Here is a 15,518-nt window from a genome sequence, read left to right as displayed (position 1 = left end):
CCAGCCATCCAGCCATCTAGTCATCCAGCCATCCAGCCATCTAGTCATCCAGACTGGTGTCATCTAGTCATCCAGTCATCCAGACTGGTGTCATCTAGCCATCCAGTCATCTAGCCATCCAGTCATCCAGTCATCCAGCCATCTAGTCATCCAGTCATCCAGTCATGCAGCCATCTAGTCATCCAGTCATCCAGTCATCTAGCCATCCAGTCATCCATCCATCCATCCATCCAGTCATCCAGCCATCCAGCCATCTAGTCATCCAGCCATCCATCCATCCAGTCATCCAGCCATCCAGCCATCTAGTCATCTAGTCATCTAGTCATCTAGTCATCTAGTCATCTAGTCATCCATCCATCCAGCCATCTAGTCATCCAGCCATCCAGCCATCTAGTCATCCAGCCATCCAGCCATCTAGTCATCCAGCCATCCATCCATCCAGTCATCCATCCATCCAGTCATCCAGTCATCTAGTCATCTAGTCATCTAGTCATCCAGTCATCCAGCCATCCAGTCATCTAGTCATCTAGTCATCCAGCCATCTAGTCATCCAGCCATCCAGTCATCCATCCATCCAGTCATCCATCCATCCAGTCATTCATCCATCCAGTCATCCAGCCATCCAGCCATCCAGTCATCTAGTCATCCAGTCATCTAGTCATCCAGTCATCCAGCCATCCAGTCATCCAGTCATCCAGTCATCCAGCCATCCAGCCATCCAGTCATCTAGTCATCTAGTCATCCAGCCATCCAGTCATCCATCCATCCAGTCATCCATCCATCCAGTCATCCATCCATCCAGTCATCCAGCCATCCAGCCATCCAGTCATCTAGTCATCTAGTCATCTAGTCATCCAGCCATCCAGTCATCCAGCCATCCAGTCATCCAGCCATCCAGTCATCCAGTCATCTAGTCATCCAGCCATCTAGTCATCCAGCCATCCAGTCATCTAGTCATCTAGTCATCTAGTCATCTAGTCATCCATCCATCCAGCCATCCAGTCATCCAGTCATCCAGTCATCTAGTCATCCAGCCATCTAGTCATCCAGCCATCCAGTCATCTAGTCATCTAGTCATCTAGTCATCCATCCATCCAGTCATCCAGCCATCCAGCCATCTAGTAATCTAGTCATCTAGTCATCTAGTCATCTAGTCATCTAGTCATCTAGTCATCTAGTCATCTAGTCATCCATCCATCCAGCCATCCAGTCATCCAGTCATCCAGTCATCTAGTCATCCAGCCATCTAGTCATCCAGCCATCCAGTCATCTAGTCATCTAGTCATCTAGTCATCCATCCATCCAGTCATCCAGCCATCCAGCCATCTAGTAATCTAGTCATCTAGTCATCTAGTCATCTAGTCATCTAGTCATCTAGTCATCCATCCATCCAGTCATCCAGCCATCTAGTCATCCAGTCATCTAGTCATCCAGTCATCTAGTCATCTAGTCATCTAGTCATCTAGTCATCCATCCATCTAGTCATCCAGTCATCTAGTCATCCATCCATCTAGTCATCTAGTCATCTAGTCATCCAGTCATCTAGTCATCCAGTCATCTAGTCATCCATCCATCTAGTCATCCAGTCATCTAGTCATCCATCCATCTAGTCATCCAGTCATCTAGTCATCCATCCATCTAGTCATCCAGTCATCTAGTCATCCATCCATCTAGTCATCTAGTCATCTAGTCATCCAGTCATCTAGTCATCCAGTCATCTAGTCATCCATCCATCTAGTCATCCAGTCATCTAGTCATCCATCCATCTAGTCATCCAGTCATCTAGTCATCCATCCATCTAGTCATCCAGTCATCTAGTCATCCATCCATCTAGTCATCCAGTCATCTAGTCATCCATCCATCTAGTCATCTAGTCATCTAGTCATCCAGTCATCTAGTCATCCAGTCATCTAGTCATCCATCCATCTAGTCATCCAGTCATCTAGTCATCCATCCATCTAGTCATCCAGTCATCTAGTCATCCATCCATCTAGTCATCCAGTCATCTAGTCATCCAGTCATCTAGTCATCTAGTCATCCAGTCATCTAGTCATCTAGTCATCTAGTCATCCATCCATCCAGTCATCCATCCATCTAGTCATCTAGTCATCCAGTCATCTAGTCATCCATCCATCTAGTCATCTAGTCATCTAGTCATCCAGTCATCTAGTCATCCAGTCATCTAGTCATCTAGTCATCCATCCATCTAGTCATCTAGTCATCTAGTCATCCAGTCATCTAGTCATCCAGTCATCCAGTCATCTAGTCATCCAGTCATCCAGCCATCTAGTCATCCAGTCATCTAGTCATCTAGTCATCCAGTCATCCAGCCATCTAGTCATCCAGTCATCTAGTCATCTAGTCATCCATCCATCCAGTCATCCATCCATCTAGTCATCCAGTCATCTCGTCATCCATCCATCTAGTCATCCAGTCATCTAGTCATCCAGTCATCCAGTCATCTAGTCATCTAGTCATCTAGTCATCCATCCATCTAGTCATCCATCCATCCAGTCATCCATCCATCTAGTCATCCAGTCATCTAGTCATCCAGTCATCCAGTCATCTAGTCATCTAGTCATCTAGTCATCCATCCATCTAGTCATCCATCCATCCAGTCATCCAGTCATCTAGTCATCTAGTCATCCATCCATCCAGTCATCCATCCATCTAGTCATCCAGTCATCAAGTCATCCATCCATCTAGTCATCCAGTCATCTAGTCATCCAGTCATCTAGTCATCTAGTCATCCAGTCATCTAGTCATCCAGTCATCTAGTCATCCAGTCATCTAGTCATCTAGTCATCCAGTCATCTAGTCATCCAGTCATCTAGTCATCTATCCATCCAGTCATCTATCCATCCAGTCATCCAACCACACGCAGAAAGGCACATACTGAACCCCCCACTAACCCGAATACTTGCATCTCTACAGAGTAGTGGGTATGGTTGGTGTTGCCAGCTCCGGCCAGCCAGTGGACTCTCCCATGGAAGTCCAGAAACTCTACAGTCACATTCTGAGGGGGAGAGACACCCTGACACACACACACACGCACGCACGCACGCACACACACACACACACATACACACACTCACACACACACACACACACACACATACACATACACACACTCACACCACACACACACACACACTCACACTCACACCACGCACGCACGCACGCACACACACACACACACACACACACACACACACACACACACACACACACACACACACACACACACACACACACACACACACACACACACACACACACACACACACACAATTAGTGAGAGTGTGAATAAGTGAGTGAATCTTTGTTAATCAGGGTGTTAATCAGGGTGTTAATCAGGGTGTTAATCAGGGTTAGATTAGTGTGTGTGTAGTCAGGTTTTACCTGCTGAAGGCCAGAGGAAGATCCAGAGACAGATGGAACACTGAAGCCACATCACCATGGAGACACCTCCCTCTCAATCCCACCTGGTCAATTTGTACAGCATGGACACTGCAGCCCTGTGGTGGCATAAACCCAGGATTAAGTTAAGGTTGGCCAACATATTAACCCAGGGTTAGGTTAGGGTTGGCCAACAGATGAATTCAGGGTTAGGTTAGGGTTGGCCAACAGATTAACCCAGGGTTAGGTTAGGGTCGGGAGGTTATATACAGTAGAGGCTATATACAGTAGAGAGGCTATATACAGTAGAGAGGCTATATACAGTAGAGAGGTTATATACAGTAGAGAGGTTATATACAGTAGAGGCTATATACAGTAGAGAGGCTATATACAGTAGAGAGGCTATATACAGTCGAGAGGCTATATATAGTAGAGAGGCTATATACAGTAGAGAGGCTATATACAGTAGAGAGGCTATATACAGTAGAGAGGCTATATACAGTAGAGAGGCTATATACAGTAGAGAGGCTATATACAGTAGAGAGGCTATATACAGTAGAGAGGCTATATACAGTAGAGAGGCTATATACAGTAGAGAGGCTACATACAGTAGAGAGGTTATATACAGTAGAGAGGCTATATACAGTAGAGAGGCTATATACAGTAGAGAGGCTATATACAGTAGAGAGGCTATATACAGTAGAGAGGCTATATACAGTAGAGAGGCTATATACAGTAGAGAGGTTATATACAGTAGAGAGGCTATATACAGTAGAGAGGCTATATACAGTAGAGAGGCTATATACAGTAGAGAGGCTATATACAGTAGAGAGGCTATATACAGTGGAGAGGCTATATACAGTAGAGAGGCTATATACAGTAGAGAGGCTATATACAGTAGAGAGGCTACATACAGTAGAGAGGTTATATACAGTAGAGAGGCTATATACAGTAGAGAGGCTATATACAGTAGAGAGGCTATATACAGTCGAGAGGCTATATACAGTAGAGAGGCTATATACAGTAGAGAGGCTATAAAAGTAACGAGGCTACATACAGACACCGGTTAGTCAGGCTGATTGAGGTAGTATGTACATGAATGTATAGTTAAAATGACAATGCATATATGATAAACAGAGAGTAGCAGCAGCGTAGAACGAGGGGTTGGGGGGGGGGCGGCGGGACTATGCAAGTAGTCTGGGTAGCCATTTGACTACCCCGTTCAGGAGTCTTGTGACTTGGGGGTAAAACTGTTGAGAAGGCTTTTGGTCCGAGACTTGGCACTCCGGTACCGCTTGCCATGCAGTAGTAGAGAGAACAGTCTTTGACTGGGGTGGTTGGGGTCTTTGACAATTCTTCCGACATCGCCTGCTGTAGAACCGTTTGAGGATCTCAGGACCCCGTGCCAAATCTTTTTAGTTTCCTGAGGGGGAATAGGCTTTGTCGTGCCCTCTTCATGACTGTCTTGGTGTGCTTCGACCATGATAGTTTGTTGTTGATGTGGACACCAAGGAACATGAAGCTCGAAACCTGCTCCACTACAGCCCCATTGGTGAGAATGGGGGCGTGCTCAGTCCCCCTGTTCCTGTAGTCCACAATCATCTCCTTAGTCTTGGTTACGTTGAGGGAGAGGTTGTTGTTCTGGTACCACCCGGCCAGTTCTCTGACCTCCTCCCCATAGTCTGTCTCGTCGTTGTCGGTGATCAGGTCTACCACTGTTGTGTCGTCTGCAAACTTAATGATGGTGTTGGAGTCGTGCCTGGCCATGCAGTCGTGAAGCCATTCTTGTGATTGTTGTGACTTTGCCATTGTAATTGTTTGTAAGCTTGTGTAGTCTAAAACGAATCTATGATCGTGTGTTATCCATTTGTTGTTTGTATGCTGTTCTTTGTATGACAATGTGACGCCATAGCGAGTAACGTGTTAGCACCATATTTATTTTATTTTATTTTTATTTCACCTTTATTTAACCAGGTAGGCTAGTTGAGAACAAGTTCTCATTTGCAACTGCGACCTGGCCAAGATAAAGCATAGCAGTGTGAACAGACAACACAGAGTTACACATGGAGTAAACAATTAGCAAGTCAATAACACAGTAGAAAAAAATGGGCAGTCTATATACAATGTGTGCAAAAGGCATGAGGAGGTAGGCGAATAATACAATTTTGCAGATTAACACTGGAGTGATAAATGATCAGATGGGCATGTACAGGTAGAGATATTGGTGTGCAAAAGAGCAGAAAAGTAAATAAATAAAAACAGTATAAAAACAGTATGGGAATGAGGTAGGTGAAAATGGGTGGGCTATTTACCTATAGACTATGTACAGCTGCAGCGATCGGTTAGCTGCTCGGATAGCTGATGTTTGAAGTTGGTGAGGGAGATAAAAGTCTCCAACTTCAGCGATTTTTGCAATTCGTTCCAGTCACAGGCAGCAGAGAACTGGAACGAAAGGCGGCCAAATGAGGTGTTGGCTTTAGGGATGATCAGTGAGATACACCTGCTGGAGCGCGTGCTACGGATGGGTGTTGCCATCGTGACCAGTGAACTGAGATAAGGCGGAGCTTTACCTAGCATGGACTTGTAGATGACCTGGAGCCAGTGGGTCTGGCGACGAATATGTAGTGAGGGCCAGCCGACTAGAGCATACAAGTCGCAGTGGTGGGTGGTATAAGGTGCTTTAGTGACAAACGGATGGCACTGTGATAGACTGCATCCAGTTTGCTGAGAAGCGTGTTGGAAGCCATTTTGCCATATGCTAGGACACAATGTGAAGCCATAGTGAGTAAAGTGTTAGCACCATATGCTAGGACACAATGTGAAGCCATAGTGAGTAACGTGTTAGCACCATATTCTAGGACACAATGTGAAGCCATAGTGAGTAACGTGTTAGCACCATATGCTAGGACACAATGTGAAGCCATAGTGAGTAACGTGTTAGCACCATATGCTAGGACACAATGTGAAGCCATAGTGAGTAACGTGTTAGCACCATGTGCTAGGAAACAATGTGAAGCCCTAGTGAGTAACGTGTTAGCACCACGTGCTACCTCACTTAGAGGAGCTTAGAGGAGCTCCTAACCAAGGAGTAAACAGCAACCAGACATCCTTAGAGGATCTCATAACCAAGGTGTAAACATCAACCAGACATTCACACCTTAGAGGAGCTCCTAACCAAGGTGTAAACAGCAACCAGACATTCACACCTTAGAGGAGCTCCTAACCAAGGTGTAAACAGCAACCAGACATCCACACCTTAGAGGAGCTCCTAACCAAGGTGTAAACAGCAACCAGACATCCTTAGAGGAGCTCCTAACCAAGGTGTAAACAGCAACCAGACATCCTTAGAGGATATCATAACCAAGGTGTAAACAGCAACCAGACATCCTTAGAGGAGCTCCTAACCAAGGTGTCAACATCAACCAGACATTCACACCTTAGAGGAGCTCCTAACCAAGGTGTAAACAGCAACCAGACTTCCACACCTTAGAGGAGCTCCTAACCAAGGTGTAAACATCAACCAGACATTCACACCTTAGAGGAGCTCCTAACCAAGGTGTAAACAGCAACCAGACATCCACACCTTAGAGGGGCTGCTAACCAAGGTGTAAACATCAACCAGACATCCTTAGAGGAGCTCCTAACCAAGGTGTAAACAGCAACCAGACATCCGTAGAGGAGCTCCTAACCAAGGTGTAAACAGCAACCAGACATTCAAACCTTAGAGGAGCTCCTAACCAAGGAGTAAACAGCAAACAGACATCCTTAGAGGAGCTCCTAACCAAGGTGTAAACAGCAACCAGACATCCACACCTTAGAGGAGCTCCTAAATCCTAAACAAGGTGTAAACAGCAACCAGACATCCACACCTTAGAGGAGTTCCTCACCAAGGTGTAAACAGCAACCAGACATCCACACCTGAGAGGAGCTCCTAACCAAGGTGTAAACAGCAACCAGACATCCTTAGAGGAGCTCCTAACAAAGGTGTAAACAGCAACCAGACATCCTTAGAGGAGCTCCTAACCAAGGTGTAAACAGCAACCAGACATCCACACCTTAGAGGAGTTCCTCACCAAGGTGTAAACAGCAACCAGACATCCTTAGTGGAGCTCCTAACCAAGGTGTAAACAGCAACCATAAATCCTTAGAGGAGCTCTAACCAAGGTGTAAACATCAACCAGACATTCACACCTTAGAGGAGCACCTAACCAAGGTGTAAACAGCAACCAGACATCCTTAGAGGAGCTCCTAACCAAGGTGTAAACAGCAACCAGACATCCACACCTTAGAGGAGCTCCTAACCAAGGAGTAAACAGCAACCAGACATCCACACCTTAGAGGAGCTCCTAACCATGGTGTAAACAGCAACCAGACATCCACACCTGAGAGGAGCTCCTAACCAAGGTGTAAACAGCGACCAGACATCCTTAGAGGATCTCATAACCAAGGTGTAAACAGCAACCAAACATCCACACCTTAGAGGAGCTCCTAACCAAGGTGTAAACAGCAACCAAACATCTACACCTTAGAGGAGCTCCTAACCAAGGTGTAAACAGCAACCAAACATCCACACCTTAGAGGAGCTCTAACCAAGGTGTAAACAGCAACCAAACATCCACACCTTAGAGGAGCTCCTAACCAAGGTGTAAACAGCAACCAGACATCCTTAGAGGATCTCATAACCAAGGTGTAAACAGCAACCAGACATCCTTAGAGGAGCGCCTAACCAAGGTGTAAACATCAACCAAACATCCACACCTTAGAGGAGCTCCTAACCAAGGTGTAAACAGCAACCAAACATCCACACCTTAGAGGAGCTCCTAACCAAGGTGTAAACAGCAACCAGACATCCACACCTTAGAGGAGCTCCTAACCAAGGTGTAAACAGCAATCAGACATCCACACCTTAGAGGAGCTCCTAACCAAGGTGTAAACAGCAACCAAACATCCACACCTTAGAGGAGCTCCTAACCAAGGTGTAAACAGCAACCAGACATCCACACCTTAGAGGAGCTCCTAACCAAGGTGTAAACAGCAACCAAACATCCACACCTTAGAGGAGCTCCTAACCAAGGTGTAAACAGCAACCAAACATCCACACCTTAGAGGAGCTCCTAACCATGGTGTAAACAGCAACCAGACATCCACACCTGAGAGGAGCTCCTAACCAAGGTGTAAACAGCAACCAAACATCCACACCTTAGAGGAGCTCCTAACCAAGGTGTAAACAGCAACCAAACATCCACACCTTAGAGGAGCTCCTAACCAAGGTGTAAACAGCAACCAGACATCCTTAGAGGAGCTCCTAACCAAGGTGTAAACAGCAACCAGACATCCTTAGAGGAGCGCCTAACCAAGGTGTAAACATCAACCAGACATCCTTAGAGGAGCTCTAACCAAGGTGTAAACAGCAACCAGACATCCGTAGAGGAGCGCCTAACCAAGGTGTAAACATCAACCAAACATCCACAACTTAGAGGAGCTCCTAACCAAGGTGTAAACAGCAACCAAACATCTACACCTTAGAGGAGCTCCTAACCAAGGTGTAAACAGCAACCAGACATCCACACCTTAGAGGAGCTCCTAACCAAGGTGTAAACAGCAACCAGACATCCACACCTTAGAGGAGCTCCTAACCAAGGTGTAAACAGCAATCAGACATCCACACCTTAGAGGAGCTCCTAACCAAGGTGTAAACAGCAACCAAACATCCACACCTTAGAGGAGCTCATAACCAAGGTGTAAACAGCAACCAGACATCCACACCTTAGAGGAGCTCCTAACCAAGGTGTAAACAGCAACCAGACATCCACACCTTAGAGGAGCTCCTAACCAAGGTGTAAACAGCAACCAGACATCCACACCTTAGAGGAGCTCCTAACCAAGGTGTAAACAGCAACCAGACATCCTTAGAGGAGCTCCTAACCAAGGTGTAAACAGCAACCAGACATCCTTAGAGGAGCTCCTAACCAAGGTGTCAACATCAACCAGACATCCACACCTTAGAAGAGCTCCTAACCAAGGTGTAAACAGCAACCAGACATCCACACCTTAGAAGAGCTCCTAACCCAGGTGTAAACAGCAACCAGACATCCTTAGAGGAGCTCCTAACCAAGGTGTAAACAGCAACCAGACATCCTTAGAGGAGCTCCTAACCAAGGTTTAAACAGCAACCAGACATCCTTAGAAGAGCTCCTAACCCAGGTGTAAACAGCAACCAGACATCCTTAGAGGAGCTCCTAACCAAGGTGTAAACAGCAACCAGACATCCTTAGAGGAGCTCCTAACCAAGGTGTAAACAGCAACCAGACATCCTTAGAAGAGCTCCTAATCCAGGTGTAAACAGCAACCAGACATCCTTAGAGGAGCTCCTAACCAAGGTGTAAACAGCAACCAGACATCCTTAGAGGAGCTCCTAACCAAGGTGTAAACAGCAACCAGACATCCTTAGAGGAGCTCCTAACCAAGGTGTAAACAGCAACCAGACATCCACACCTTAGAAGAGCTCCTAACCAAGGTGTAAACAGCAACCAGACATCCTTAGAGGAGCTCCTAACCCAGGTGAGGACAGAGCAGAACAGCAGCCTTGCAACACAACATCCACCAGCCCCCTCTCTACCCCCTCCAGTCCATAACTATTGGAAAGTGTTATTGGAGGGGAAACAAATTACGTTTTTAAATCAATGTACACTAAAAACAAATGTGTGGTTAACATTGGTATCAAGCCAACAGACTTCTTCTCTCAGGGACGGGGAGTGAAACAGGGCTGTCCAATAAGTCAACACTATTTAACATCTACATTAATGAATTGGCAAACACATCAGAGGAATCGGCAGCACCTGGTCTCACCCTACACAACACTGTCTACTGTCGACAGATGACCTGGTGCTGCTGTCTCCCACTAAAGAGGGTCTGCTGTCTCCCACTAAGGAGGGTCTGCTGTCTCCCACTAAGGAGGGTCTGCTGTCTCCCACTAAGGAGGGTCTGCTGTCTCCCACTAAGGAGGGTCTGCTGTCTCCCACTAAGGAGGGTCTGCTGTCTCCCACTGAGGAGGGTCTGCTGTCTCCCACTAAGGAGGGTCTGCTGTCTCCCACTGAGGAGGGTCTGCTGTCTCCCACTAAGGAGGGTCTGCTGTCTCCCACTAAGGAGGGTCTGCTGTCTCCCACTGAGGAGGGTCTGCTGTCTCCCACTAAGGAGGGTCTGCTGTCTCCCACTGAGGAGGGTCTGCTGTCTCCCACTAAGGAGGGTCTGCTGTCTCCCACTAAGGAGGGTCTGCTGTCTCCCACTAAGGAGGGTCTGCTGTCTCCCACTGAGGAGGGTCTGCTGTCTCCCACTAAGGAGGGTCTGCTGTCTCCCACTAAGGAGGGTCTGCTGTCTCCCACTAAGGAGGGTCTGCTGTCTCCCACTAAGGAGGGTCTGCTGTCTCCCACTAAGGAGGGTCTGCTGTCTCCCACTAAGGAGGGTCTGCTGTAGACAGATGACCTGGTGCTGCTGTCTCCCACTAAGGAGGGTCTGCTGTCTCCCACTAAGGAGGGTCTGCTGTCTCCCACTAAGGAGGGTCTGCTGTCTCCCACTAAGGAGGGTCTGCTGTCTCCCACTAAGGAGGGTCTGCTGTAGACAGATGACCTGGTGCTGCTGTCTCCCACTAAGGAGGGTCTGCTGTCTCCCACTAAGGAGGGTCTGCTGTCTCCCACTAAGGAGGGTCTGCTGTCTCCCACTAAGGAGGGTCTGCTGTCTCCCACTAAGGAGGGTCTGCTGTAGACAGATGACCTGGTGCTGCTGTCTCCCACTAAGGAGGGTCTGGTGTAGACAGATGGTGGTGCTGTCAAAAATGGCTGCCCAGAGAGGACAGTCTGGCTATAGAGACCGGTCGTCACAGACAAACCTGGCTGCCCAGAGAGGACAGTCTGGATATAGAGACCGGTCGTCACAGACAAACCTGGCTGCCCAGAGAGGACAGTCTGGCTATAGAGACCGGTCGTCACAGACAAACCTGGCTGCCAAGAGAAGACAGTCTGGCTATAGAGACCGGTCGTCACAGACAAACCTGGCTGCCCAGAGAGGACAGTCTGGCTATAGAGACCGGTCGTCACAGACAAACCTGGCTGCCCAGAGAGGACAGTCTGGCTATAGAGACCGGTCGTCACAGACAAACCTGGCTGCCCAGAGAGGACAGTCTGGCTATAGAGACCGGTCGTCACAGACAAACCTGGCTGCCCAGAGAGGACAGTCTGGCTATTGAGACCGGTCGTCACAGACAAACCTGGCTGCCAAGAGAAGACAGTCTGGCTATAGAGACCGGTCGTCACAGACAAACCTGGCTGCCCAGAGAGGACAGTCTGTCTATAGAGACCGGTCGTCACAGACAAACCTGGCTGCCCAGAGAGGACAGTCTGGCTATAGAGACCGGTCGTCACAGACAAACCTGGCTGCCCAGAGAGGACAGTCTGGCTATTGAGACCGGTCGTCACAGACAAACCTGGCTGCCCAAAGAGGACAGTCTGGCTATAGAGACCGGTTGTCACAGACAAACCTGGCTGCCCAGAGAGGACAGGCTGTGCTCACTCTGCTCCAGGGGAGAGGTAGAGACAGAGCTGCATTCCCTATTACACTGTGACAAATACTCAGACAGAAGAGAATCATTCAGTAGAACGAATTTCAAACTATAAAAGATGAACAAAGATCTGATATTTATTGGGAGAAAAGCCAAATATGTGTCCATCTGCCGTAACCTGAGGGACAGCCAGTGAAAAGTACAATGTAATGTCAATAATATTTCCCATTTAGTTTGGTTTTGTCTTTCATACCATGTCATGTGTCTTCTCAGTCAGGTTGAGACTGGTCTACTACCAGGTCATGTGTCTTCTCAGTCATGTTGAGACTGGTCTACTACCATGTCATGTGTCTTTTCAGTCAGGATGAGACTGGTCTACTACCAGGTCATGTGTCTTCTCAGTCAGTTTGAGACTGGTCTACTACCAGGTCATGTATCTTCTCAGTCAGGTTGAGACTGGTCTACTACCAGGTCATGTGTCTTCTCAGTCAGGTTGAGACTGGTCTACTACCAGGTCATGTGTCTTCACAGTCATAATAAACACCAGGAAGAGTAGCTGCTGCCTTGGCAGGAACTAATGGGGATCCATAATAAACCCCAGGAAGAGTAGCTGCTGCCTTGGCAGGAACTAATGGGGATCCATAATAAACCCCAGGAAGAGTAGCTGCTGCCTGGACAGGAACTAATGGGGATCCATAATAAACCCCAGGAAGAGTAGCTGCTGCCTTGACAGCAACTAATGGGGATCCATAATAAACCCCAGGAAGAGTAGCTGCTGCCTTGACAGGAACTAATGGGGATCCATAATAAACCCCAGGAAGAGTAGCTGCTGCCTTGACAGCAACTCATGGGATCCATAATAAACCCCAGGAAGAGTAGCTGCTGCCTTGGCAGGAACTAATGGGGATCCATAATAAACCCCAGGAAGAGTAGCTGCTGCCTTGGCAGGAACTAATGGGGATCCATAATAAACCCCAGGAAGAGTAGCTGCTGCCTTGACAGGAACTAATGGGGATCCATAATAAACCCCAGGAAGAGTAGCTGCTGCCTTGACAGGAACTAATGGGGGTCCATAATAAACCCCAGGAAGAGTAGCTGCTGCCTTGACAGGAACTAATGGGGATCCATAATAAACCCCAGGAAGAGTAGCTGCTGCCTTGACAGGAACTAATGGGGATCCATAATAAACCCCAGGAAGAGTAGCTGCTGCCTTGACAGGAACTAATGGGGATCCATAATAAACCCCAGGAAGAGTAGCTGCTGCCTTGGCAGGAACTACTGGGGATCCATAATAAACCCCAGGAAGAGTAGCTGCTGCCTTGACAGGAACTAATGGGGATCCATAATAAACCCCAGGAAGTGTAGCTGCTGCCTTGACAGGAACTAATGGGGTTCCATAATAAACCCCAGGAAGAGTAGCTGCTGCCTTGGCAGGAACTAATGGAGATCCATAATAAACCCCAGGAAGAGTAGCTGCTGCCTTGACAGGAACTAATGGGATCCATAATAAACCCCAGGAAGAGTAGCTGCTGCCTTGACAGGAACTAATGGGATCCATAATAAACCCCAGGAAGAGTAGCTGCTGCCTTGTCAGGAACTAATGGGGATCCATAATAAATCCCAGGAAGAGTAGCTGCTGCCTTGGCAGGAACTAATGGGGATCCATAATAAACCCCAGGAAGAGTAGCTGCTGCCTTGGCAGGAACTAATGGGGATCCATAATAAACCCCAGGAAGAGTAGCTGCTGCCTTGACAGGAACTAATGGGGATCCATAATAAACCCCAGGAAGAGTAGCTGCTGCCTTGGCAGGAACTAATGGGGATCCATAATAAACCCCAGGAAGAGTAGCTGCTGCCTTGGCAGGAACTAATGGGGATCCATAATAAACCCCAGGAAGAGTAGCTGCTGCCTTGGCAGGAACTAATGGGGATCCATAATAAACCCCAGGAAGAGTAGCTGCTGCCTTGACAGGAACTAATGGGGATCCATAATAAACCCCAGGAAGAGTAGCTGCTGCCTTGACAGGAACTAATGGGATCCATAATAAACCCCAGGAAGAGTAGCTGCTGCCTTGACAGGAACTAATGGGGATCCATAATAAATCCCAGGAAGAGTAGCTGCTGCCTTGGCAGGAACTAATGGGGATCCATAATAAACCCCAGGAAGAGTAGCTGCTGCCTTGGCAGGAACTAATGGGGATCCATAATAAACCCCAGGAAGAGTAGCTGCTGCCTTGACAGGAACTAATGGGGATCCATAATAAACCCCAGGAAGAGTAGCTGCTGCCTTGGCAGGAACTAATGGGGATCCATAATAAACCCCAGGAAGAGTAGCTGCTGCCTTGGCAGGAACTAATGGGGATCCATAATAAACCCCAGGAAGAGTAGCTGCTGCCTTGGCAGGAACTAATGGGGATCCATAATAAACCCCAGGAAGAGTAGCTGCTGCCTTGACAGGAACTAATGGGGATCCATAATAAACCCCAGGAAGAGTAGCTGCTGCCTTGACAGGAACTAATGGGGGTCCATAATAAACCCCAGGAAGAGTAGCTGCTGCCTTGACAGGAACTAATGGGATCCATAATAAACCCCAGGAAGAGTAGCTGCTGCCTTGACAGGAACTAATGGGATCCATAATAAACCCCAGGAAGAGTAGCTGCTGCCTTGGCAGGAACTAATGGGGATCCATAATAAACCCCAGGAAGAGTAGCTGCTGCCTTGACAGGAACTAATGGGGATCCATAATAAACCCCAGGAAGAGTAGCTGCTGCCTTGGCAGGAACTAATGGGGATCCATAATAAACCCCAGGAAGAGTAGCTGCTGCCTTGGCAGGAACTAATGGGGATCCATAATAAACCCCAGGAAGAGTAGCTGCTGCCTTGGCAGGAACTAATGGGGATCCATAATAAACCCCAGGAAGAGTAGCTGCTGCCTTGACAGGAACTAATGGGGATCCATAATAAACCCCAGGAAGAGTAGCTGCTGCCTTGACAGGAACTAATGGGGGTCCATAATAAACCCCAGGAAGAGTAGCTGCTGCCTTGACAGGAACTAATGGGATCCATAATAAACCCCAGGAAGAGTAGCTGCTGCCTTGACAGGAACTAATGGGATCCATAATAAACCCCAGGAAGAGTAGCTGCTGCCTTGTCAGGAACTAATGGGGATCCATAATAAACCTCAGGAAGAGTAGCTGCTGCCTTGGCAGGAACTAATGGGGATCCATAATAAACCCCAGGAAGAGTAGCTGCTGCCTTGGCAGGAACTAATGGGGATCCATAATAAACCCCAGGAAGAGTAGCTGCTGCCTTGGCAGGAACTAATGGGGATCCATAATAAACCCCAGGAAGAGTAATATATGCCATTTAGCAGACGCTTTTATCCAAAGCGACTTACAGTCATGTGTGCATACATTCTACGTATGGGTGGTCCCGGGGATCGAACCCACTACCCTGGCGTTACAAGCGCCATGCTCTACCAACTGAGCTACAGAAGGACCACTACTAACTAATGGGGATCCATAATAAACCCCAGGAAGAGTAGCTGCTGCCTTGGTAGGAACTA

At 47.7% G+C, this 15,518-nt stretch overlaps 1 protein-coding gene and 1 long non-coding RNA gene across 2 annotated transcripts in view; both read right to left on the bottom strand.

The window, feature by feature from the left end:
- Positions 1-3,019, bottom strand: part of LOC118381722 (uncharacterized) — a gene marked incomplete at its 3' end in the record, with an annotated part of 35,644 nt that extends 32,625 nt beyond the window's left edge. Inside the window, exon 1 of the mRNA XM_052517395.1 lies at positions 2,913-3,019. Coding sequence (XP_052373355.1) covers positions 2,913-2,926 — 14 coding nt within the window. The remainder of the gene's footprint in view (positions 1-2,912) is intronic.
- A 1-nt stretch (position 3,020) lies between these two features.
- LOC127929539 (uncharacterized) overlaps positions 3,021-15,518 on the bottom strand; it is a 13,348-nt gene continuing 850 nt past the window's right edge. The window contains exons 2-3 of the long non-coding RNA XR_008135088.1: positions 3,403-3,518; positions 3,021-3,034 (exon numbers count right to left, since the gene is read on the bottom strand). This is a non-coding gene — a long non-coding RNA (uncharacterized LOC127929539). The remainder of the gene's footprint in view (positions 3,035-3,402; positions 3,519-15,518) is intronic.

This window comes from Oncorhynchus keta, unplaced genomic scaffold, assembly GCF_023373465.1.
Source record: "Oncorhynchus keta strain PuntledgeMale-10-30-2019 unplaced genomic scaffold, Oket_V2 Un_scaffold_7763_pilon_pilon, whole genome shotgun sequence".
Taxonomy (NCBI): domain Eukaryota; kingdom Metazoa; phylum Chordata; class Actinopteri; order Salmoniformes; family Salmonidae; genus Oncorhynchus; species Oncorhynchus keta.
This window is presented reverse-complemented; position numbering and strand designations above follow the sequence as displayed.